The following is a 23,068-nucleotide window of genomic DNA, read 5'->3' as shown; positions in this document are numbered from 1 at the left end:
TGCCTGTGTCTGGCCAATGTTATAAATTATAATTCAGGAATTATTTTTGATCAAAACAATTTCTGTAATGCTACAGGCAAGTGACTTCACTACTGACAGAAACAGCAAATAAAAACAACCTCGTAATGCAAGGAAGAAACAGGCAGGAGAAACTCTTGGAAAAGACTAAAGAAACAACAGGTTTTATTGTTTCTACATTCCCCTCCTGGTAACGGTGCCTGTTGAGCCTCCTTCCATGAAGTGTAAGTCCTTACCGGTACTTTTAATACTTTGTGATGTATAAATGCAGTACGTAAGACAAGACTTATCTTTAAGCAGCGCTGTTTCAGCAGGTTCCTAACTGACTGGAGCAGTTAGGCAGCATCTCTTCAGGCTTGGCTCCACAAACGCATCCATCCGTCTTCTGCTCGCACCGGCCACACGCTTACTGTTCCCTGCGGGATCAGTGACCCGGCCCCGGCCTCCAGCAGCACTGCTGTTCTGACACACTGCGACTCCGATTTATTTGGCAAGGTTGCGGTTCTTCTGCCAAGTCTGAAGTACAGGCGATAGGCAAGAGTTTTTAAATTCACACCGTAAACACTGGGTTGCAGTAATCCCAAACCAGTATGCAATCCCGAACCAGTATGCAATCCCGAACCAGTATGCAATCCCAAACCAGTATGCAATCATGAATTAAAGCAAAACAAATGTATTTTCCTTTGTACACAGACCACCGACTAGCGTGAGCTTGGAGTCTTTCTGTGCCTCACCTTCCTTCCATTAGTGACCCAGAGTCACTTTACAGACCAATTTTGTGTATGTCATAACGTATTAATTTTGTTTCCCACCACGTATTCTCCTTTTATAAATTCTGAACGACTTGGAACTTTGAACAATAAATAATCCGCCATCCGGTTAGATGTTAGGGAAGTGGCAGTCTGATTTCCTTGTTTTGCAGCAGTTCTTCTTGCTGTCCAAAGCTGGCAGAACGTTACTACGGGTTAACTGAGGCAGGTACTGTAACTAAAGGAAAAGTTAAATAGCGTGGATTTGTTTGAAATGAGAACAAGGCATGCATTTCATTTTTCAAAAAGGAATATAAGCTATAGAACTATTCATACTGTAACCCTGTACTTTTCAAACTCAAAGAGTCACAGATCTGGTGTTCTACAACTGGACTGCAACCAGAACAGCTCATTAAAGGTATTTCTTCCAGTCATCCAGGGCAAGAAAAATATCGCACTTATACCCCATGACATAGCAATGGACAAGGCGAATCAGTTTGATCCCGGAATTTATATGCTGTAGCAGTTCGCCATCCCACACCTCCAACTTCCCTGCGTGTTACCAGCTCAGCGTTACAGCTGCCGCGGGGAATGTGGCTCACAGGAAGAAGGAACTGCTGAATGACTCGCATCGTGAGGCTGGATTTGGAGAGTTGGGCTGGAGTCTGGAAAGACTGAAATGGCAGGGAGACATTTGCCTGGCAACTCCAGTTGCAGAAACACCCAGTGCGTTGTGCAACGTCTGGAACCGAGTACGGGATCACATCCCGTCAGCAGTTACAAATGGAACTGGGCATTTTTGCCATCTCCGTAATTTGGGATTCAAAAGCACCAAAGGGATCCCAGAGAACTCCGGATTAAACCAGCCGTGCAAGCCCGTCCCGTTTGTTCAGTCTCCTGCTATGCTTTGTCAGGAGTGCACATTCCTGGATAAACCCGATGTGTCACATTGCTGTGCTGCTTATCCCCAGGGACTCAACGGCGCTGCGATGCAGAATTCAGTTTCTACAGAGTTACTCTTTAGCCAGGAGGTTGCATTTTCTCCTCGGGCTAAAATTACGATGCGGGAGCTCTCTCTCACCGTTAACTGCCAGCCTGAGCCCACCTCCTGGGAGCCAGACCAAGAGACCCAGTGCCCTCCTTGGGCACAGAACACGACATAGTGCTATGGAAATGTTACCCCCGGCACGTGCTTCCGAGTCAGCCTGGCTGGTTTCCGAGCCGTTTTTTCATGTTCTTTCCCCAGATCCGCTGCCTCCCTAATGCTGTCAAAATAGGGATGCTGCAGCAGCTGCTCACATGTCTGCCTCTCTGCAGGGTCCATACGAAGGCAACCCTTAGAAAAGATGAAGTAAAAAGGATGACACAGAACGCTCGTATAACAGGTCTGCACAATTCCAGCTACTCACCGCAGCCAACGAGTACGTGTGTTAATCCTTTGTTTTAACAGATCCTAAGAGTGGCTTTTCAGAGTTAGCATGAAGCTTGCAAAGCAGCTAATACTGAACAATTGCCACGAGGCAGTAGTAGAAACTGCGGCTAGAGGGACTGTTATAATTGTACGGTGCAGCAAACCCTCAAGCCTCAAAAACCAGTTAAGCCCATAGCTTTCATTTGGACTGGAACAACTTTCTTAAACAGGGGAATCCACTATGGCACTAGCTGTGTTGTTCCGGTGTTTAGCGCGGCAACTACTACCCACAGCTGCACCTGCCTTTTAATGTCTCCCTCCTCACACTTTCCGTTCACTGCATCTTAATAAGGGAATAATATGTTTTCCACCTCCACGGTAAAGATGAGTGGATTAGAGAGGAGTGAATTAAAAGTCCTCTCCAAATCCCCTCCAGCTCTATTTTTCAACGAATCTCTGATAATTCAGTAGCCAACTCGCACACCGTTTCCCAGCTGATAAGCAAAACAGGCTGCATTTGCTAAGTCTCAGTGCAGAGCTCCTCCGCTGTAATTTTCTTACCTTCATGAGAGCTAAAGCAGAGTATGAAATATTAGGGAACTTCATTTCTAACGGCTCCTGGAGGGGAAAAAAAAAAAGTCAGTGTACTCATATTAGCAAGTTTTTTATTCATCAGGGTACAGAGAACCAGCTTTCCATAGCAACGTGACCTGTACCTCACAAAACGCATCTGCCACTCCGTGTGCTGCCTGCCATTACTGAGGACGGGCTGGCTGGCTGCTGTGCCACCAGAAGTGCGGAGAAGGAGCAGAGAGTAAGCGTTTGTTTGATTGCTTTTACACAGGGTATTGGTTAAAACCTCATGAGAGGGGTTCAGCCACCTCTAAATAATATTCTAGCGTACATCGGCAAAGTAGAGGGCGAAGCTTTTGGGTAGGGAAAAAATTCTGCGCAGCAAAGGACTGGTCAAGCGAGGAAGCGAGGCTTTTCCAGCTGTACTTCCAAAGCAGACAGCACGTGTACTCTGGGTAAAAAGAAGTGGGAACGTTTCTCTGCCCAAACACCGCGTCTCCTTAGCACTGCAGATAGATTGCTGGTTAGCGCTAGGCTCAGGGGAAGTGCGCCTGGAGGGAGCTCTTACCATGCTCTCTGGGTCTGGAATTCGTACCCCACTGAAGAACTGGTTGGTGCTGAACGCTTGCTGGTGCCTGGGAATAAGATCCCCTTTGACCAAGAATAAAAAAAAAAACAAAGTCAGATTCATTTGCTGTTTTTACAGTGCCTGCATTGAACTCGCTTCTATCCTCTAACAAGGCTGACACCATCCGAGAGAACACCTGAAGAGATGGAGTACCATCAAGTGAGCCGATGAAATGTTCTTCTGTGAAAACTAACGTCCACCTGGGGCACCAGCGATCCCACAGCCGTGTGACTGTGCCGAATGAAAGGCAGGGCCACGCAGCTCCCGCTGCCCGCCGTCGCAACTGCCCAGGGCCTCCCGCTGTAAATAGCGCAAAGAAATTCAGCTGGTGGGAGCAGTTTCTGGAGCCGGAGTACTCGGCTGCTGCGCCTCTCCCAGGCGCTGAATTTCTCTGCCATGCAGCAGTGCGGCTTTTATGAATTGTAGCCGCAAGTTTCAAAACGTGGCCACATTTTCAAGCCTGGGGCCTTGAAAAATACATATTTCTATATATCTCCCCATATGAAATGCCTAGATCCTACCACTATGTTATTTGGGTAACTGCAAATTTGGATTTCCACCAGGGAAAAGACCCCTGGGTAGAACACCAGGGAATGAGGTGGGCAAGGCACTAAGTGGCACAAACGGGCCTGCTCCGTGCCGGCACCTGTACCTCCACCGTGCGCCGGCCCAACTCCGGATCCGTGTGTGCGGTGAGTGGGGACCGTGTCCCAGCGTTGGAGCTAGAGGGTGCTGTGCAAACACCTACCAGGAGCTGCAACTCCAGCCATGCCACAGCACTGAGCTTCGGCCAGGGATCCTTCCCAAGGTGTTAAGCAAGATCAGACGGCAGCTAACTCCCCTGCTCACATCAGACAGGATGGGCCAGCCCAGGGCTCTGAGGAGGACCTGGCAGGAGCCACTGTTTGTTTTGGAGGTGGCCGCATGGCAGCGTGGGCACGCTTTGTCGGTGCGCTCTGTTGGAGGGAGGGCTCGCCGGCCTGCTCTCCGCGCTAATGCTGTGTTTTCGGCATTTTCAAAGGAAAAGGGATCCCAAGAGGCAGCCTGTCTGCATAAACAGTCGTGTCTTCTCTGACTGCTGGTAGGGGAGAGGCTAACCACAAGTGTTCCAGCTTCATTAATATTTAACTCATATTGGGTGAAATTCTTTTTGTACGCTCCTGAGGATGTTGTATAGAAAAGAGCCGAAATGCAGCACCAACAGGAACACGCTGTAGCTTTTCCCCATTGCAGCTTCATGGCCCTTTTTTAAAGCTTAGAGCAGCTCAGAGGAAGCAAAATGTTAAAATCAAATCCGTAACACAAGAGCCAGTACACCGGCCAAACCACCGTAATTACACAGCTTTGACCAAGGAGCTTTTCTCTGTAAACGCTGCCTCAGTCCATCACATGGATCAAAAGGGAATTTCTTCTGGCTGAAACCCTATCATTAAAAATAAATTATAACTTACCTAACACTGGCATATATGTATTCTGGAGGATGAAGCAATCGACGTTGAACTATTTTTCTAGCTAGGCAGCTTATCTGTTTAAAGCCATTAGTCACCTTCATAGTTTTATAAACTGCTCAGTAAAAATTACAATTCTCAGTTCATTCCAACAAATTTTAATTACAAGTGGGAGTTTGTTCCTTTCTACTCAAGAAATCAGATGTTACACACCAACATCAAATAGAATCGATGAGACTGGATTAATTTAAATATCCCACAGACAATGGCTCTTTTATTTAACCTCTGTTCCAAACCCGGAGTGGCTCCTAAAATTCCTTGGTGAATAAAGGCGAACAGGTAGAACAGTCGAACTTCGGTGTTCACACTCTCTTTCCCAAGGACACAGCTATCAACAGGCACCCACAATGTTTACGAGACCTCCAAAGCTGCGATGAACTAAATCCAACTATTTGTCATCTGGAAGCAAGGACCAATAGCTGGTACCAAACCCTGAAAAATACCCGGATCTTTCAAACCTTTATGCAAAACGTTCCTGGTCCTTTCTGATACAGGCATCCCATTTTTCTCTCTGTGAGGTGACAGCTGAAGATGTGGGAAGGCCAGGAGCAGAGGCAGGCGTTTCTGTGCCTCCTGAGGGGCTGGCCCTGTGCTCCCCGCACGCCGGTGGTCACCGAGCCACCCCAAAGGACCAGGAGGGGCAGCCGGTGTCACCTCACACACCCCACATCTTTCTTAAACTGCCCAGCAGCAGACCCAGCTTCCCAGAGGCCACTACTGCTCAGGAGAGTGGAAGAACGGTTTCAGGCAGTTTGCAGGCAAGGATCCTGCTTACCCAGCCCTGTCCGTTGTGAGCCTTTTCACCACAGCCTGGCACTGCTGGCACGTACAAGCTGAAACCAATTTCTACCCCACAGATCCTCTTCTGAAGAACAGGCACCACCCACGTGGATGCCAACTTCATTTCCCCAAATCCCGCCAGGACCTGAAGCAGCACCTGTTACTCCAACTACACAATCTCCTAACAAGATGTGCATGTGTAAGTCATGCCAGGGAAACCCGGCTCCCTTTCAAGGACAGTAACACCTCACATAAAGCCAGCACCTACTAAAGGGAGAGATCCCCTGGGTAGATTCACCTCCTGGCTAATCCCGATTCCCACCACAGAGGAAACTCCTCCTTGGCAAGCTCTAGTCCTGCCAAAAGCATCAGGAAGACCGAGGCTCTGACTGGAGCAGAGGGGACACTTACCCAGGGTTCTCCGGATGAGGTACAGCTGGTCGACGTCCGACTTGCCAGGCCACAGGGGGACCCCGGACAGCAGCTCTGCAAAGACGCAGCCTATCGCCCACACGTCCACGGGAGGGCCGTACTGGGTGTCTCCCACGAGTAACTCCGGAGAGCGGTACCACCTGGTAGCCACGTAGTCTGTGTAATAATCACTCGGCCCAGCTAGGTTGGGGTCAGGAAGGAGAGAAACAAACAGGAATGTGGGATCAGAACGATGCAGATGAGCCACCATCAGTTGTTATGCATGTTGGGGCACCTCCCGGGCAGGCGATAGCTACAGGAACAGGGTGAGTCACTGGCCACTAGCAGAACCCAACTTTGGAAACAAGATTTGGCAAAAATCAAGACCATATTTTTCTTCATATGAAAATATGCAGAGCTCCACAGCAGGGCCCTGCACCAGCTAGTGGTCAGTTCTCAAAGCCCACGTGATTTGTCTGAACAAGAGCTAAAAAAACCCCCAGATTAGGGGGTTTATTTACAACGGAAAATTTGAAGCCATTGTTTGCAGAGACAGCGCCTTCTGCCAGAGGGGCTCCTCCTGCCAGGGAACTCCAGCTGTGTCTCCAGCATTGCTTAAGCCACGGCTGGGCAGCTCCAAGATGCCCAAGGCTGACTTCCATCTACCAGCGCCAGCACCACCAGCAGCTCAGCCGCACCAGCAGGGAGCTCAGACGGAGTTTGTTGACAGAGGCACTTGGCATGGGCTAGCTCCCTTGAAGCTGGTTTGGGGATCTCTACCCAGCCTTTAGCAGAGCTTCTCTGTGAAAACACAGCCTTTATATAGGATGTTTTACACGTGCATCAGACAAAGACAAGTGAGTCTTCACTGGTGTTTGAAAGCCTGATCCTACACTTCATCTGAGCTTTCACGTGTTAACAATCCGTCTAAGTAGCAAGTCGGCACTCACTCAGTATGCGAGCAAATCCAAAGTCACAAAGTTTGATGACCGAGTGCTTTGTTATCAGGATGTTTTCTGGTTTTACATCTCGGTGGATGCACTGGAAACAGAAAAAAACAAGGTTAGAAGCAAGTATTTAACCTGGCCCTCAGATAAAGAACCTCTTAATTCAGCCACACACCCCTTGCACGTTGTGCCAGGCAATCATTCCTGCTGAAAGCGAAGATTAAAGGATTTCTTAACAGCGGCTAAAGCCATGTCCTGCTGGGCAGGACAATCACCCCGCTTATACCCTGCCTTCGGGATGAGACACTGTGCAGGCTCCCAGCCTCAGCGGCATAGCTCCGTGTCACCTGGACAACACCGAGCCAGCTCCCCAGAACCAGCTGGGAACCTGCTAGCAGGAGGAGCCAGGTTTGCATAGCAAGGATTGCTGTTAAGCTGGCTCTCTGCAAATGCAACTCACTTGGTACAGCTACATGTAACACGCTCCTAATAAGGGACTCGGTTTTACAACTATGTGGGAAGATCCTAATGAGAGATGCGTAGGTCCTCTGGGATCAGTTCTTGGACAAGGTCCATGAACTGTATTTACTGATAATCTAGTAGACAAGCAAATGATTTTTCTGGCAAAGCTCACAGATGAGATGAAGGCTATGGTTTAGATGTGGGACTTTATCTATCCTTGTGGATGCCAGAGCACGCCTGGTATTCCCTCTGCTCAGCACAGGTGAGACACATCCAGGGTTCTGGGTCCAGCTTTGGGATCCTCAGCAGAAGGAAGACGTGGGCATACTGGAGTGACTCCAATGAAGGGCCACTAAAATGATTAAGGGACTGGGGCATCTGACGTCCAAGGAGAGGACGAGGGAGCTGGGACCATCATTCAACCTGGAGAAGAGAAGGCTCAGGGGGGATCTTATCAATGTGTATGAATACCTGATGTGAAGAAGACCGAGCCAGGCTCTCCTCAGTGGTGTCCACTGAAAGGACAAGAGGCAACGGGCACTGTGAGGGTGGCCAACACCCAAACAGGTTGTCCAGAGAGTCTGTGGAACCTCCTTGGAGATGTTCAAACCCTGACTGGCAAAGTTTCTGAGTGGCCTGGTCTAGCTGAACCAGCCTGAGTGGGAGGGCTGGACCGGATGATCTCCAGAGGTCCCTTCCAACATGCACAACTCTGTGATTCTTGAGAAGTCACCTTGCCTGCTGAAGGTTCACAACAAATTAAACTTGGGCTTGGGGAAGTTTCTGCTGATCAAACTAGCAGAGACCATAATTTCTTCTTCCTATGTGTGAAAGGTGTGCTCTGCTCACATCACTGGGGTCTAGCTCACGTTGTCTCTCCCCTACCATCACCTCAGCACAAACACCTTGGACTTTTCCTAGCTAAGCCAGTGGTAAATCATTCTGTCTCCTCCTGAAGACTGAAATGCTACTTGTTAAACCAGTGTCATGGAGTTCCAAAAAGGACAGCTGCATAAAACCTCATTACCTGTGATCTACAGCAGGTCAGACTGCAGCATCTCATTGTTCCCTTGGCTTTAAAACTCCATTAAATCTTTCAGATTGAGTCGGGGAACAGAAAAAAGAAAAACAACAAATCCTGGAAGCAGGACAGACCTATGGCCAAGTTCCTGTGGCTCAACTGGACATAATTCTCCCAGCAAAGACAAAACACCCATTCCAGAGCAACCTCCTGCCTGACTCTTAAATCTCAAATATTGGCAGATAAACAAAAACAAAGACAATTACAGCCAAGATTGCTGAAATAACTTCTCTAAAAGGCTCCTTTCCTTCCCTGCTTCTTAAGGCGTCCCCACTGCTTTCCACAAAATATTTGCCATGCACATTTCCCTCCAGGAAGCAGAGGAGGGGTTGTAAAACTGATTTACTGTATCTAATTTTTGAAACCTTCTAACTGGTAACACGATTCAATGCCTATGACTACCAACAGAAGGACTTTCGGGGAAATCAGTAGCAGTTTGCTCAGGTCTCAGCTGATCAGTTTTCTAAACATCACTTCTAATGCATGGCACAGGGAACATACAAAGATATATTCCAGTTCAGCCTGGAGGCTTGTCTAAGGTCATTCGTGCAAATCATTCCTTGACAGCAAACCCAAGGGACCTGCGTGATAGTAAATGCAACTGTTGTGGGTATACACTACTATTTCAGATACGTTTCCTGTTGAAAACAGGGAATTTAATCTGACTTTGTCCCATGAAAGCTCTGTAATCAGGAAAACGGCAATAGAATCTCCTTCTGCTCTAAAGCCATGTTACAGCAAGCATTAGTGTGGCTTAGGGAACTTACATTGTGTTTATGGCAGAAGTTCACAGCTTGGAGGGTCTGCCAGGTTATGCTCTTCACTAGATGCTCCGGCACCCTGTTTTGAAAAAGCACATTTTTATTTTGGCCATTGAAAATAACTTCACTATTACAGGAAAAAGGAAGAGGAGGCCTTTGAGCACTAACGTTGTACAGGGATCTCTGAGCAAAGCCATCAGGGACCAAATCAGAAAACTAACATGAGTGCATTTTCTTGCTATAAATAAGTTAACAAGAAATACATAATAACCCTCAGTTCGTTGATCTTCCACTGCAGGAAACCAGCCACGCTGGGCTGCTGATGGTGGAGGCTGTTTGCACCTCGTCCCATGTTTCAGAGCTGAGGCTGAGCTCTGCCTGCACCTCCCTGCAGAAAGCAACACCCTCCTGTGAGGTTACCCTTCAAGCATCGCAGGAGCATCAAAGGGAATGTCAACACCACTTCCAAATCCAGTCAATGCAACAAGATACAAGGATTTATGGCAGCTAAGAGCATGCCAGAATGTCTGGTGCCACTCAGTCACAGCCAGCATGAGGCCTGCCAACTGGTCACCACACATCAGTGCGTGCAAGTCCGTGTCAAATCCTGTCTTGTGGCTGTGCTTAGTATCCACGCTTCCTGGCCATCTTCCTGAAATGCCAGCAAGCATTCCTGCCTCTGCAACTGCTCAGAGAGTTGGACGTGGTCGAGTATCCGTTGTATAGATGCGTGCTCTGACTTGCAATGCTGTCAAGTCATTGCTTGTCCAGAGTAGAGAGGTGACCAAAATGGGACAGGGAAAGATGTTCCTAACAGGAGTCTAAAGCTCTACTTCGGTTTGCATCTCCTCTCCTTCCCTCCAATGGCTGGCAAATATTTCAGAGAAAGAAAACCTGTGTTAAAGATCCAGCCTCCTCTCCTCTCTTTCAGTTACTATGCAACAGTCCTTAAAACTCCTTGGCTGTCTGTAATGGTCTTCAACAACCCCAGGAAAGGCAGAGGTGACAATGCTGGCACTTTTAAGCTCAAATCCAATTTTATTTGATGTGTTTAATGCTGAAAAGCTTCTGATTCATCATAAAGAGAAAAAAAACCCACCAAACTAAACCAAAACAATATGCAGGAAGCCTGGCTTTTTCTTTAAGGTACCTTCTGGGTGTTGTCTACCTGGACTTTAGTAAGGCCTTTGACACCGTTTCCCACAGCATTCTCCTGGAGAAACTGGCTGCTCGTGGCTTGGACGGGCGTGCTCTTTGCTGGGTAAAAAACCGGCTGGGTGGCCGGGCCCAAAGAGTTGCAGTGAATGGAGTTAAATCCAGTTGGTGACCGGTCACCAGGGGTGTTCCCCAGGGCTCAGTGTTGGGGCCGGTTCTGTTTGATATCTTTATCGGTGATCTGGACAAGGGGATCGAGTGCACCCCCAGTAAGTTTGCAGATGACACCAAGTTGGGCGGGAGTGTTGGTGTGCTGGAGGGTAGGAAGGCTCTGCAGGGGGATCGGGACAGGCTGGGCCGATGGGCCGAGGCCAGCGGTGTGAGGGTCGGCAAGGCCGAGTGCCGGGTCCTGCACTTGGGTCACAACAACCCCGTGCAACGCTGCAGCTGGGGAAGAGTGGCTGGGAAGCTGCCTGGCCGAAAAGGACCTGGGGGTGTTGGTCAACAGCCGGCTGAACATGAGCCAGCAGTGTGCCCAGGTGGCCAAGAAGGCCAACAGCATCCTGGCTTGTGTCAGGAATAGTGTGGCCAGCAGGAGCAGGGCAGGGATCCTCCCCCTGTACTCGGCACTGGGGAGGCCGCACCTGGAATACTGTGTCCAGTTTTGGGCCCCTCAGCACAAGAAGGACATTGGGGTGCTGGAGCGTGTCCAGAGAAGGGCAGCGGAGCTGGGGCAGGGTCTGGAGCACAGGGCTGGTGGGGAGCGGCTGAGGGAGCTGGGGGTGTTCAGCCTGGAGAAGAGGAGGCTGAGGGGAGACCTCATCGCTCTCTGCAGCTCCTGGCAGGAGGGGGCAGGGAGGGGGGGTCGGTCCCCTTCTCCCAGGTAACAAGTGATAGGATGAGAGGAAATGGCCTCAAGCTGTGTCCGGGAGGTTTAGGTTGGATATTAGGAGACATTTCTTCACAGAAAGAGTGGTCAAGCACTGGACCAGGCTGCCCAGAGAGGTGGTAGAGTCCCCATCCCTGGAGCTGTTTAAAAGACGTGTAGACGTGGCGCTTAGGGACATGGTTTAGTGGTGGACTTGGCAGTGCTAGGTTAACAGTTGTACTTGATGATCTTAAAGATCTTTTCCGACCTAAACGATTCGATGATTCTGCTGTCAGTGCTGAAGGTCTTGTGCTGGCACTGCTGTTGCAATGTGAGAGTTTCCTTGCAGAAACATCCTAGAATGATGAGAGTGCTGCACTGACAGCCTGACAAGGGGATGAAGTTGGTCAAATGACCTGGAAACAAGGTGCAAAGAGGCGTGTGCCCACCCATCTTAATCCTGACCACAAAAGACTTGACCATCTGCCATAGCAAAGATCAAAAGCAAAGTATTCAACCAGGCGTTACATGTCCGTTCACACTGGAGTTGTTCTGATGAATAGAAAGCAAATGTGAAGTATTTTCTTCAAAGAAGGTTATCCATCCTCTCTTCAGATTCCAGGTGAACAGGTTCAAACAGGGGCGAAAGCTGCTCACCAGCTCACAAAGCTATTTGCATCAGCATGTTCCATTCTCCTTCTAGAGCTCCACATCAGGGAGAAAGAATAAAAAGCTCTTGTTTACTCAACCCCCAATTAGTCTCCTGCAGGCAATTCATTTAGCTCCAGGCTTGTAAAATGATTTATGAACTTCTGCTTAGCATTTCCACAGCACCAAGTCACTGTGAATAATTAGGGACGATGTATTTAATGGGAGTGTCATTTATAATGTGCCAAAAGAACAAACCCTGTCCTGGAGAAGGTTCCTTCTGCTCATGTAGCTCACACCTTGTGCAAGCGCCTGTTTAAAGAAGAGGGTATCTGACCTGGGAGTTCACTGAAGCTGTGCAGAGAGGGGCAAGCACAGCTCCTGGTAACTTCTGCCAAGCAACACATGCTCCTTAGCACAGCAGCATGGCTAGAAGTCGCTGGTCTGTCACACAGGTCAGCAGCAGCAGGAAGGAGGGCTGCATGCCCCCAGCCCACCTGCCCGCGTGCCCCCGCCAGCCTTAACCTCTTTGCAGTGAGACACAAGATGCTCCCACGCCACTCGGGATTGCTGCCGCCGAGCCAGCCAAAGATCACCCAAATGCTCGGGCTCAGTGCTCCAGTCTCCTTGGTGAGCAGTACGGTGCAGGAGCACACGCAGGCTCACACGCAATTCTTTTGGACGTCATTGCTAAACCACAGTAACAGAGTAAGTCCTGGACACCGGGCTGAGAAACCTCTCCTGTAATTAATGAAATTCCTCTGAAAACTCTGCAGAGCAGCAACGACATAGATACCCCCTGACTCCTTTGCTCAAAGCTCCCAGTGAGAGACAGGCCACTCACCCCCGGGGGTGCTTGTCCAGCTCATGGAGAACTGTGTGGTCGCAGTATTCGAAGACCAGATGCAGCTTCCGCTTCCTCCTGAACACTTCCAGCAGGTTCACCAGGTTGGGGTGTTTCAGTTGCTGTAACACACAGCGGATGGACTGGTTAGTTACTGCACAGGGGAGTGGGGTAAAGGAGGGGGGGACGACAGTGCTTTTGCCCACAAGGGTCTCAATTCCTTAAGCCAAAACCTTTTATGCAAGCACAACACGACGCAAAGAAGCAGCTCAGCTACAGCTCAGCCTGTGGTGTAGTTATTTTAGGAACTGACCGTGGGCAACAAGTCAGCTCAGCTTCAGCGAGCGCCTCTTAGAAAAGATGCTCATAGATAAAGAATTCATCACGGTGCCCACAGCTATTCCGGCAGTGCCTTTCATCGTACCCGTCCAGCCTTTGACTGCACCACAATGAAAAGCAGCTCTCCCTGGAGAACAGCTTGGGAAATCACACACGGCAAGAGCCTGTAGTAGGCAAACACACATTTAGAAGAAACCAAGACCTCCTCTGATAAGCGTAAGTAAAGCACATAGTCTCAGCTTCACCAGCTTATTGTCAGAATCTGGATGGGTGAATTAGGAGAATTTTTATTGCTGCTTCTTCCTCTTCCTCTCAATCCACTTCATGTGCTCGTACCAGGGCTTCCTCTCCTGGGGAGCTCAAACAGCTTCTTACCACGTGAAGCCTGAGCACAGCAGGGTTATTGAAATGCACCTCGCAAGAGGTGAGCATGGACATTACTGGAGCTTCCCAACTCCTCTTCTTTTGCCCGCATTTTGGGGGAGGGCTGGGAGAGGGCTTGAACCAAGGGGCACAACACAGGGTTCAGAAAAGGAAACAAAGAAAAGCTAGACCCAACTCAGGAATGTGATTTATTTTTAGATATGGCACCATCCCCTCTGCTTGCAGGGACCTGCATCCACGAGGGCTTTGCCTGACCGAGGCTTTAGAACAAACACATTTCTAAGCAAGGAGGCTGGAAAGGGCATTGCCTAGGAGTTACGCTAACCCCATCTTCTAATGTGCCTCTACGCCACCTGGAAGAGCCTGCAAAGGAGAAGGAAGCAGAGAATCAAGACTGGAGAAAATTGCAAGAGGCCTCAACTGAGGAATGCAGCTGTCTGGGGAAGCACCCAGTTAACCCCGAGGTGAAGGAACTGAAAGGCGCAACTTGAACCCTGGGGTTAACCAGTGAGCTAGAAATACTTCAGTAAAAGACCCCCACCATACCCATTGCCACCCCCTCACAAGTAGGAGGGACACGGCAGGGGCCATTTCAGTGCTCTGACGGGCGCACTGTGGGCCCCTTGGCAAAATGCAATTTTATTCAAGCACGTCATTGTAAAAGCTCCTTGCAAAGAGAGGCCTTCCAGGGACATTATACTAAACCCAAACTACCCTGAGCCCGTATGCCAGCACGCAGGGTCCCCGTTAGCGTGCAGAAGGTGGCTGCTCCAGTCCTGCAAACTGGCAGCAAGGAGCAGATCTTTCTAAACAGCATCTCTTAGCACAGACATGTCTTGTTCCTTCAGTCCTGCCCACACCATGTAAACCATCTGCCGGCATCAAAGACCTTTGTACCCGTCTGGATCAAACCTAGGTTACAACCAAGATTTTCTGACCACTTCCTCAGTCCTGCATGGTGAGTACTGGGACGCCAAGTGCCATCCCTGCCTAGCACAAGGTACCCGACAGTGTCAGCAGGGGCTCTCAGCGTAACCTTCTCTGCCCTGGCCATGTCTCCTGGCCTCGCACAACAGACAGACCTTCTCTGCACACCCTCAGCTCCCATGGCAGGGCTGCTAGTGAAAGTATTAAACCGCAAGGGAGGAGGCTTGTAACTCCCCTCAAGCTTGGTATTTATCTAGCAGCATCTCCATTCTCATCATTTCCTTATTCACTTTGCAAAAGATGATCAGATACAAAGAACGGCCTGCAAGATTGCTCAAAAACTCAGCAATGATAGTGATTGTCCCAGGAAGCCCCTCTCCTACGAGGCCAGGCTGAGGGAGCTGGGGGTGTTCAGCCTGGAGAAGAGGAGGCTGAGGGGAGACCTTCGTGCGGCCTTGCAGTGCTGAGAGGGGCCCATAGGAAGGGTGGGAACAATCGTTTCAGCAAGGCCTGTTGTGACAGGACAAGGAGTAATGGATTTAAACTAAAGAAGAATAGATTTAGACTGGATATAAGGAAGAAATTTTCCACACTGAGGGTGGTGAGGCACTGGCACAGGTTGCCCAGAGAGGCGGTCGATGCCCCATCCCTGGAAACATTCCCGGCCAGGTTGGACGGGGCTCTGAGCACCCTGGGCTGGTTGGAGATGTCCCTGTCACTGCAGGGGGTTGGGCTGGGTGGCCTCTAAAGGTCCCTTCCCACCCAAACCATTTTGTGATTCTGTGATTCTGTGATGAATCATGCGTGTACCATGCCACCTATCCCATTAAGCATATCCATGTCGAGCAAAGTACCGATTTGCCAAGTGCACATTAGACAAAGCCCAGTCTACCAGTTCAGACTCCACCACAAAATTCAGGCAGCTGCCATGGCTCTGGTACGGCCCCTTCCCTCGCCCGGCAAGCAGCTCCTGATAGACCGTGCAAAGTGGATCCTTCCCTTTCCATGTGCTCGGTGTGTTGGCGTATTATTTTCTCAGAGATCAGCAATAACAGAGATATCTGAGAGCAAGCTGGGCGTCCAGCAACTACGCTGGGTCACAGGCACCCGATTCCGCTGTTGCTCTCAGCAGATCTGTCTGCCAGCATGGACAAACTGCTGGGCATGGCCGAGCCTGCCAGTGGGAAGGAGGCAGATGAGACAATCTCTGCAGCGCTTAGGTGCAACTTTCAGAGACAGCTGAGGACGTAATAATTGCCAACTGACTGTAAAGCAAGAAGAATGTTAAATCAACAATAATAGATCGAGATCTCTGGAAAACCTCTGGTTAGTTACAGGTTCGTTGTATGAGTCAGCCTTCAGGAGCGACTTTCACAGGAGCAGGCCGTGCCCGGGAGACAGTCTGCCCTGGCCATCCTCACGCGTGCGTAGCACTGGGGTTTCCAGAGAAACCAAGCTTGGCCTTGGAAGCACGAGGTCTAGCTGAGTCAGGGACGCTGTGTGAACAAGCTCTTGCACACACATGAGCGGGTTAACCTGCCTGTGCAAGGCCTGGAGAGGGTCCCCTGGGAGCAGTCATAGAATCATAGAATCACAGAATCGTTTAGGTTGGAAAAGATCTTTAAGATCATCCAGTCCAACCATTAACCTAACACTGCCAACTCCACCACTAAACCAGTTAAGGGGAGAGTAGCAATTTCATGTTTCCTGGCTTGGTGGTTGGATTAATTTTCATGAAAATAAAAACTAGGCATCATTAAGATTGTAAAGGATCTCTAAGATCATCAGTCCAGCCATTAACCCAACACCCCCATGCCCACTAAACCATGTCCCTAAGTGCCACGTCTACACGTCTTTTAAACAGCTCCAGGGATGGGGACTCCACCACCTCTCTGGGCAGCCTGTTCCAGTGCTTGACCACTCTTTCTGTGAAGAAATGTCTCCTAATATCCAATCTAAACCTCCCCTGATGCAGCTTGAGCCCATTTCCTCTCATCCTATCACTTGTTACCTGGGAGAAGAGCCCGACCCCCCCTCCCTGCCCCCTCCTGCCAGGAGCTGCAGAGCGATGAGGTCTCCCCTCAGCCTCCTCTTCTCCAGGCTGAACACCCCCAGCTCCCTCAGCCGCTCCCCACCAGCCCTGTGCTCCAGACCCTGCCCCAGCTCCGCTGCCCTTCTCTGGACACGCCCCAGCACCCCAATGTTCTTCTTGTGCTGAGGGGCCCAAAACTGGACACAACATTCCAGGTGCGGCCTCCCCAGTGCCGAGTACAGGGGGACGATCCCTGCCCTACCTCTGCTGGCCACACTGTCCCTGACACAAGCCAGGATGATGTTGGCCACCTGGGCACACTGCCTGCTCATGTTCAGCCAGCTGTCAACCGTCTTGCCATGGCACTCTTGCCATGGCATCTTCCCGTCCCTCGCTCACAGCCGTTCTCCACGGTCGGGGCTCTCGGGGCAGTCAGGTTCACTGGGCTGATGTCTCTTGTGCACACAGACGTGCACACAAAGCCACCATAAATCTGCCAGTGACCCTAACAATGTCCCAGTCTGGCGGTGCGGTGCTTCCGAGAGCAGTTTCTAAGGTTATCAACGCTGCCGGTGCCCAGTTGCTGGCAGCACCGGGATGGGCTTCCCCTCCCTGCCCCCTGCTTGGGCGACAAGGCCTTGTGTCGCCTTCTGCAGACAGGCCAGATGTCCTGTGTGGGCTTCTCCCCAAAGTTACAAGCGTCCCGTGCTGAGATGATAGGGAGTATTTTCTGGTTTTGTATACGAACACAGCCTTGCATTGCATTTTTCTCTCATCTTTGCAGTGTCACAGGCTGTGGCAGCCTCCACGTGAAGGTTGGGGAGACAACACCCTTCTGGAAACAGCGGGCACTGGGTTTCCACAGCCACGGATGGGGTTTACGCAGAGACTCGCTCTATCTTCACGTATTTCCAGCCTTTCCTATGGAATCGGGATCACGCAGGGTGTTTCAAGACTCTGCATACCGCCCCGCTCTCCCACCCCACCTCCTGTGGCTCCTGGCCATATAAAGCCCTTTGTCTACAAGGTATTTACTCTGCAGAATAATAATTTATCGGGCCCTACATTTTTTACTGATGAAACACAAGCTCACTACATCTTCGACAAACACTTAGTTGTTGGCTAAGCCAGGAAATACCTCAACAAACAAACAAACAAACTGTTACTATTTACAGAGAAAAAGTTGAAAAGATAGTCAAGCAGGTCTGCGCTTGTTAAAATCAACAGCGCCCTGACACAGATCCTGCCGTGGCTAGCTGCAGTGGTGGCGGCTGTGGACACTTAAGGATGATGCCTTTACCATCTGCATTACAAGTGACTTCTGCAATGGTTATTTTCCTTTTCAGGTCTTTTACACCATTTAATGATTGGACTGATGATCTTAGAGATCCTTTCCAACCTTAATGATTCCTAGCTTTTACTTTCATTAAAAATAATCCAGTCACCAAGCCAGGAAACATGAAATTGCTCCTCTCCCCTTAACTGGTTTAGTGGTGGACTTGGTAGTGCTGGGTTAATGGTTGGACTGGATGATCTTAAAGGTCTTTTCCAACCTAAACCATTCTGTGATTCTATGATTGTTTACTAAAATCATCCAGCTACATGTCATCCGTTTGCTTCAGATAGGAGAAAAACTTAGGCTGCTTCTCTCCAAAATCTAACTGAAAAAGAAATATGTTTTTTTCCTAGGTGATGGCTCTTCTAGGACGGCACCAGGCTTATTCTGCCTCCTTCTGCAGCGGGCAGAGAATCAGGCTTTCCTATTCCCTTGACATAACATTTACACCACTTATTTATACATAAATGCTCAATAAAAGACAAGCCGATAGCACAAAAGAGATTTGGGGAAAGGAAATATCAGAAATACCACAACCTGCTGAAATTTTGCACTTAATTGCAAATCTGAAAGTTACTTGGTCCCCAGCAAGCAAATTAAGGTAATGTCCTGGTTTCGGCTGGGATAGAGTTAATTTTCTTCCCAGTAGCAGGCACAGTGCTGTTTTGGATTTAGGATGAGAAGAATGCTGATAACATGCTGATGTTTAGTTGTTGCTCAGTGCTGCTCATGCCAGTCAAGGACTTTTCAGCTTCCCCTGCTCTGCCAGGGGCACAAGAAGCTGGGAGGGGGCACAGCCAGAACAGTTGATCCCAACTGCCCCAAGGGCCATTCCATACCATACGGCGTCATGGGCAGTATAGAAACTGGGGGGGTTGGCCGGGGAGCAGCGATCGCTGCTCGGGGACTGGCTGGGCATCGGTCGGCGGGTGGGGAGCAATTGCATTGGGCATCACTTGCTTTGGATATTATTATTACTATTATTATTATATTGTTGTTATTATTATTATTTTACTTTACTTTATTTCAATTACTAAACTGTTCTTATCTCACCCCAGGAGTGTTTCTCACTCTCACTCCTCCGATTCTCTCCCCCATCCCACCGGGGCAGGGGCAGTGAGCGATGGCTGCGTGGTGCTGAGCTGCTGGCTGGGGCTAACCCACGACAGGTAACTCCATGGAAAGGAACACCGAGCACGAGGAGTATGCACTGCTGCTACGCAAACATCAACAGGCAGTGACGTCTGGGAACGACGCCATGCAGAAATCAGAGACCAAGGGACTATGAATTTGGGGAAAGAAGTTTTAAATAAAATGGAACATCTTTCTCTGCAGGTTTCTTTCTGTAGGGTTTTGTTAACTCCAAAGTGCTAAATCACTGCCTGTCTACAAGAATGCATTGTGTCTAGTCTGAATGGCACGTTTCTTGTAAAAAGGAGTCCTATTGGAAGCCATTATTTTAAAATTTATAATAGGCCAATATGCTGTTAATATGGTTCTTTAATCAGTTAAATGTTTTAAAGCTATGGTTCTTCTGCACGGAAAAGAGAAAGCTGGAGATGGGGAGATGATGGAGGTGTCTAAAATCATGAGTACCCTGGGGACAGTGAAGAGGGAACAACTCTCAGCTTCCTGTAACACACAACGGAGGGTACTGTATGCCATCACCCAGCAGCAAGTTTGTAACAAATAAAAGGAAATATTTATTTCACACAACACATTCCTAAAGTCGTGACACTCGCTGCCTCAGGATACTATGGAGACCAAATGAATACACTGGTTCAAACAGAGATGGGACAAACTCCCAACAGTCTATGGGTCTCTGCTAAGCATGAAGCAATGGGTACAACCTCTGCCTCTAGAAACTTCGCCCAGAAGCTGGGTGTGTGAAAGGAAACCCTATCCCATCCTCTCCCTCCTTCTCCTGGGTTTCTCCTCATTTCTGCATGCTTGATGGACCAGGGCTGCGACTCACTGCAAATGTTCCTGTGCTTTTATTTCATCAGGAAAATAAACACAGAGGCTGAATGAGTGACCCATTTCTACGTGAGGATGAGCTCTCGCACCAAAACCAAGAAAGGCTCAGCAAAGACAAGGTGCTGCCATGGTTCATAGGTTCCAGTTCTGCAGTCGCTTCCACATGGGAATACCACTTCCACATGGGAATACCACTGAGCCTCTACAGCCCCCGGCATTCAGCACATGCCTCGATCCTGCCTGCATATCAGGCTCTGACACTGCAGATCCCCCCCAACCAGGGGCTCAGAAAGGGCATTTGAAGGAGGAGCTGGGGCAGATTACAAAGCAGGGAGCTAGGAGAGCTGCATCCCATGGCTATCCCTCACGTCGTGCTATCCAGGATCGCTTCTGGCTCACGTGCTTTACAACAGTCCTTGTCTCTGGGGGGGGGATCTCCTGGACACAGAGGGGGCTGCTGCCGGCCACGTACTAAGGGCAGAGCTGTGCCTGTATCGGCCAGGGCATGGCCGACTCCCCGGGGGTCAGAGACTGGCTCAATCCCTCTCTAAAGGGCACAGCGATGACTGTGTTGATGCTCCTCCACTACCCACGCAGAAGGAATCTACAGGCACCCTGCAGCTTGCTCTTTGCCAGGTCTCAGCTCCCACCTATGCCAACCCTCTTTGATGTGTGACAGCCTGGGCTGCGGAGGATCACCTCTGTCCCAAGGCCTGTCCATCCCTGGCCAAAGAGGTCAGACTTTTACCGGCACCGGCTTTCTCCCAGAGAAACTGACTGACCCGGGCACTTCACATACCGCTGCCTCATGCCCCATCTCCTCACTTCTCCTCTCGCAACACCCCATCTCCTCACAACACCCCATCTCCTCATGGCTCCCCTCCCGCCCCATCTCCTCACCTCACCCCATCTCCTCATGGCTCCCCTCACGCCCCATCTCCTCACAACACCCCATCTCCTCATGGCTCCCCTCCCGCCCCATCTCCTCACCTCACCCCATCTCTTCATGGCTCCCCTCACGCCCCATCTCCTCACAACACCCCATCTCCTCATGGCTCCCCTCACGATGCCCTGTCTCCTCGCAGCTCCCCTCATGGCCCATCTCCTCACAACACCCCATCTCCTCATGGCTCCCCTCACGATGCCCTGTCTCCTCGCAGCTCCCCTCATGGCCCATCTCCTCACAACACCCCATCTCCTCGCTTTTCCCCTCACGATGCCCCACCTCCTCATGGCTCTGCTCCTGCCCCATCTCCTCACTACACCCCATCTCCTCATGGCTCCCCTCATGCCTCATCTCCTCACCTCACCCCATCTCCTCACTACGCCTCATCTCCTCACTACGCCCCATCTCCTCATGGCTCCCCTCCCACCCCATCTCCTCACAACACCCCATCTCCTCATGGCTCCCCTCACGACGCCCTGTCTCCTCGCAGCTCCCCTCATGGCCCATCTCCTCACAACACCCTGTCTCCTCATGGCTCCCCTCATGACACCCCATCTCCTCATCCCTCCGCTCCTGCCCCATCTCCTCACAACACCCTGGCTCCTCATGGCTCCCCTCACAGCCCATCTCCTCACGACGCCCTGTCTCCTCGCTACGCACTGTCTCCCCACCTCTCCCCTCACTACACCCCATCTCCTCATGGCTCCCCTCACGGCCTATCTCCTCACTACACCCCATCTCCTCATGGCTCCCCTCCCACCCCATCTCCTCACAACGCCCCATCTCCTCACAACACCCCATCTCCTCATGGCTCCCCTCACGATGCCCTGTCTCCTCACAACACCCCATCTCCTCACTACGTCCCATCTCCTCACAACACCCCACCTCCTCATGGCTCCCCTCACACCTCATCTCCTCATGGCTCCCCTCCCACCCCATCTCCTCACTACGCCCCATCTCCTCATGGCTCCCCTCACATCCCATCTCCTCCCGGCTCCCCTCATGGCCCATCTCCTCACAACGCCCCATCTCCTCACAACACCCCGTCTCCTCATGGCTCCCCTCATGACACCCCATCTCCTCATGCCTCCGCTCCTGCCCCATCTCCTCACAACACCGTGGCTCCTCATGGCTCCCCTCACGCCCCATCTCCTCGCAACGCCCCATCTCCTCACGACGCCCCGTCTCCTCACAACGCCCCATCTCCTCACAACGCCCCGTCTCCTCACGACACCCCATCTCCTCACAACGCCCCATCTCCTCACGACGCCCCATCTCCTCACAACGCCCCATCTCCTCACTACGCCCCGTCTCCTCACGACGCCCCGTCTCCTCACTACGCCCCGTCTCCTCACGACGCCCCATCTCCTCACGACGCCCTGTCTCCCCACCTCTCCCCTCACGACGCCCCGTCTCCTCCCGCCCCATCTCCTCGCCTCTCCCCTCACGACGCCCCGTCCCCTCACGGCTGCCCTCCCGCCCCGGCAGCCCCCTGAGGGCTGCCCAAGCCCCTTGGCAGCGGCGCCGGGCTCGCCATGGCGGCGCACAGCCCGCAGGCACCGCGCTGGGCGGCCCCGGGGCGGCGGGAGGAGGGAAGGCGCGGAGAGCCCGCGGGGCCGCCCGCCCGCCCGCCCGCCGCCCACCTTCAGCATGCGGATCTCCCGCAGGGCGATCTTCCTGATCACCGGGTCCTCCTCGGACTCCAGGAACTTCTTAATGGCCACGATCTGGCCCGTGTCCTTGTTGCGGCATTTGAAGACGACGCCGTAGGAGCCCTCCCCGACCTTGCCCAGCTTCTCGTACCGCTCCATGGCGCGGGGCCGGGCGGTGGGGCCGCTCCGCCGCTGCTCCCTCGCCTCAGAGGCGGCCCCGGCCCCCCCCGGGAGCCCCGCGGCGCCGGGAGCGGAGCCGGCCGCGTTCCGCCGCCTCACGGCAGCTCCGGCCGGGCCGGGGCGGGCCCTCGGGGCGGGGGGGATCTCCCCGGAGGGGGCCGGCCTTTGGCAGGCGCCTCTCGCCGGGGCGGAGGAGGAGGAGCCGGGCCTGGGGACCCCGAAAGCAGCCGGGGAGTGAGGAGTGGGGCCCCCATGGCCTCTTAGGGGGTCCCCATGGAAACGGGTTATTATGAAAGTAAACCCAGGAATCACTAAGGTTGGAACGGACCTCTAAGATCATCAGCCCAACCATCAACCCAACACCCCCATGCCCACTAAACCATGTCCCCAAGTGCCACCTCTGCCCGTTTCTTGAACCCCTCCAGGGATGGGGACCCCACCACCTCTCTGG

General features: G+C 51.4%; 1 protein-coding gene across 3 annotated transcripts; it reads right to left on the bottom strand.

Annotated features, from left to right (window-relative positions):
- Window positions 1-897: 897 nt before the first annotated feature.
- On the bottom strand, window positions 898-22,596 carry CDKL1 (cyclin dependent kinase like 1). 3 transcript variants are annotated; one of them, XM_075712547.1, is made up of 9 exons: window positions 22,429-22,596; window positions 12,845-12,966; window positions 9,336-9,408; window positions 7,029-7,119; window positions 6,079-6,279; window positions 3,320-3,402; window positions 2,740-2,796; window positions 1,948-2,103; window positions 898-1,005 (listed from the first exon to the last, which is right to left on the bottom strand). In XM_075712547.1, the coding sequence occupies exons 1-9, from the start codon at window positions 22,594-22,596 to the stop codon at window positions 898-900; spliced, it is 1,059 nt and encodes a 352-aa protein (XP_075568662.1). The 3 variants fall into 3 exon arrangements, with proteins under 3 accessions (XP_075568662.1, XP_075568663.1, XP_075568664.1); XM_075712548.1 differs by having other exon boundaries at window positions 898-999; XM_075712549.1 differs by lacking the exon at window positions 1,948-2,103.
- Between the last annotated feature and the right edge of the window lie 472 nt (window positions 22,597-23,068).

This window comes from Pelecanus crispus, chromosome 6 (assembly GCF_030463565.1).
Source record: "Pelecanus crispus isolate bPelCri1 chromosome 6, bPelCri1.pri, whole genome shotgun sequence".
Taxonomy (NCBI): domain Eukaryota; kingdom Metazoa; phylum Chordata; class Aves; order Pelecaniformes; family Pelecanidae; genus Pelecanus; species Pelecanus crispus.
The sequence above is the reverse complement of the archived record's forward strand: the minus strand, read 5'-3'. Positions and strand labels throughout refer to the sequence as shown.

Bases quoted from the DNA above. Each gene is read 5' to 3' on its own strand.
- CDKL1 (XM_075712547.1), bottom strand. From the start codon at position 22,596: ATGGAGCGGTACGAGAAGCTGGGCAAGGTCGGGGAGGGCTCCTACGGC. The intron at 12,967-22,428 runs GTGGGCGGCGGG...TGTGTGTTACAG, and splicing joins GGGAGATCCGCATGCTGAAG to CAACTGAAACACCCCAACCT. The intron at 7,120-9,335 runs GTAAGTTCCCTA...TTCTGTTTCCAG, and splicing joins ACTTCTGCCATAAACACAAT to TGCATCCACCGAGATGTAAA.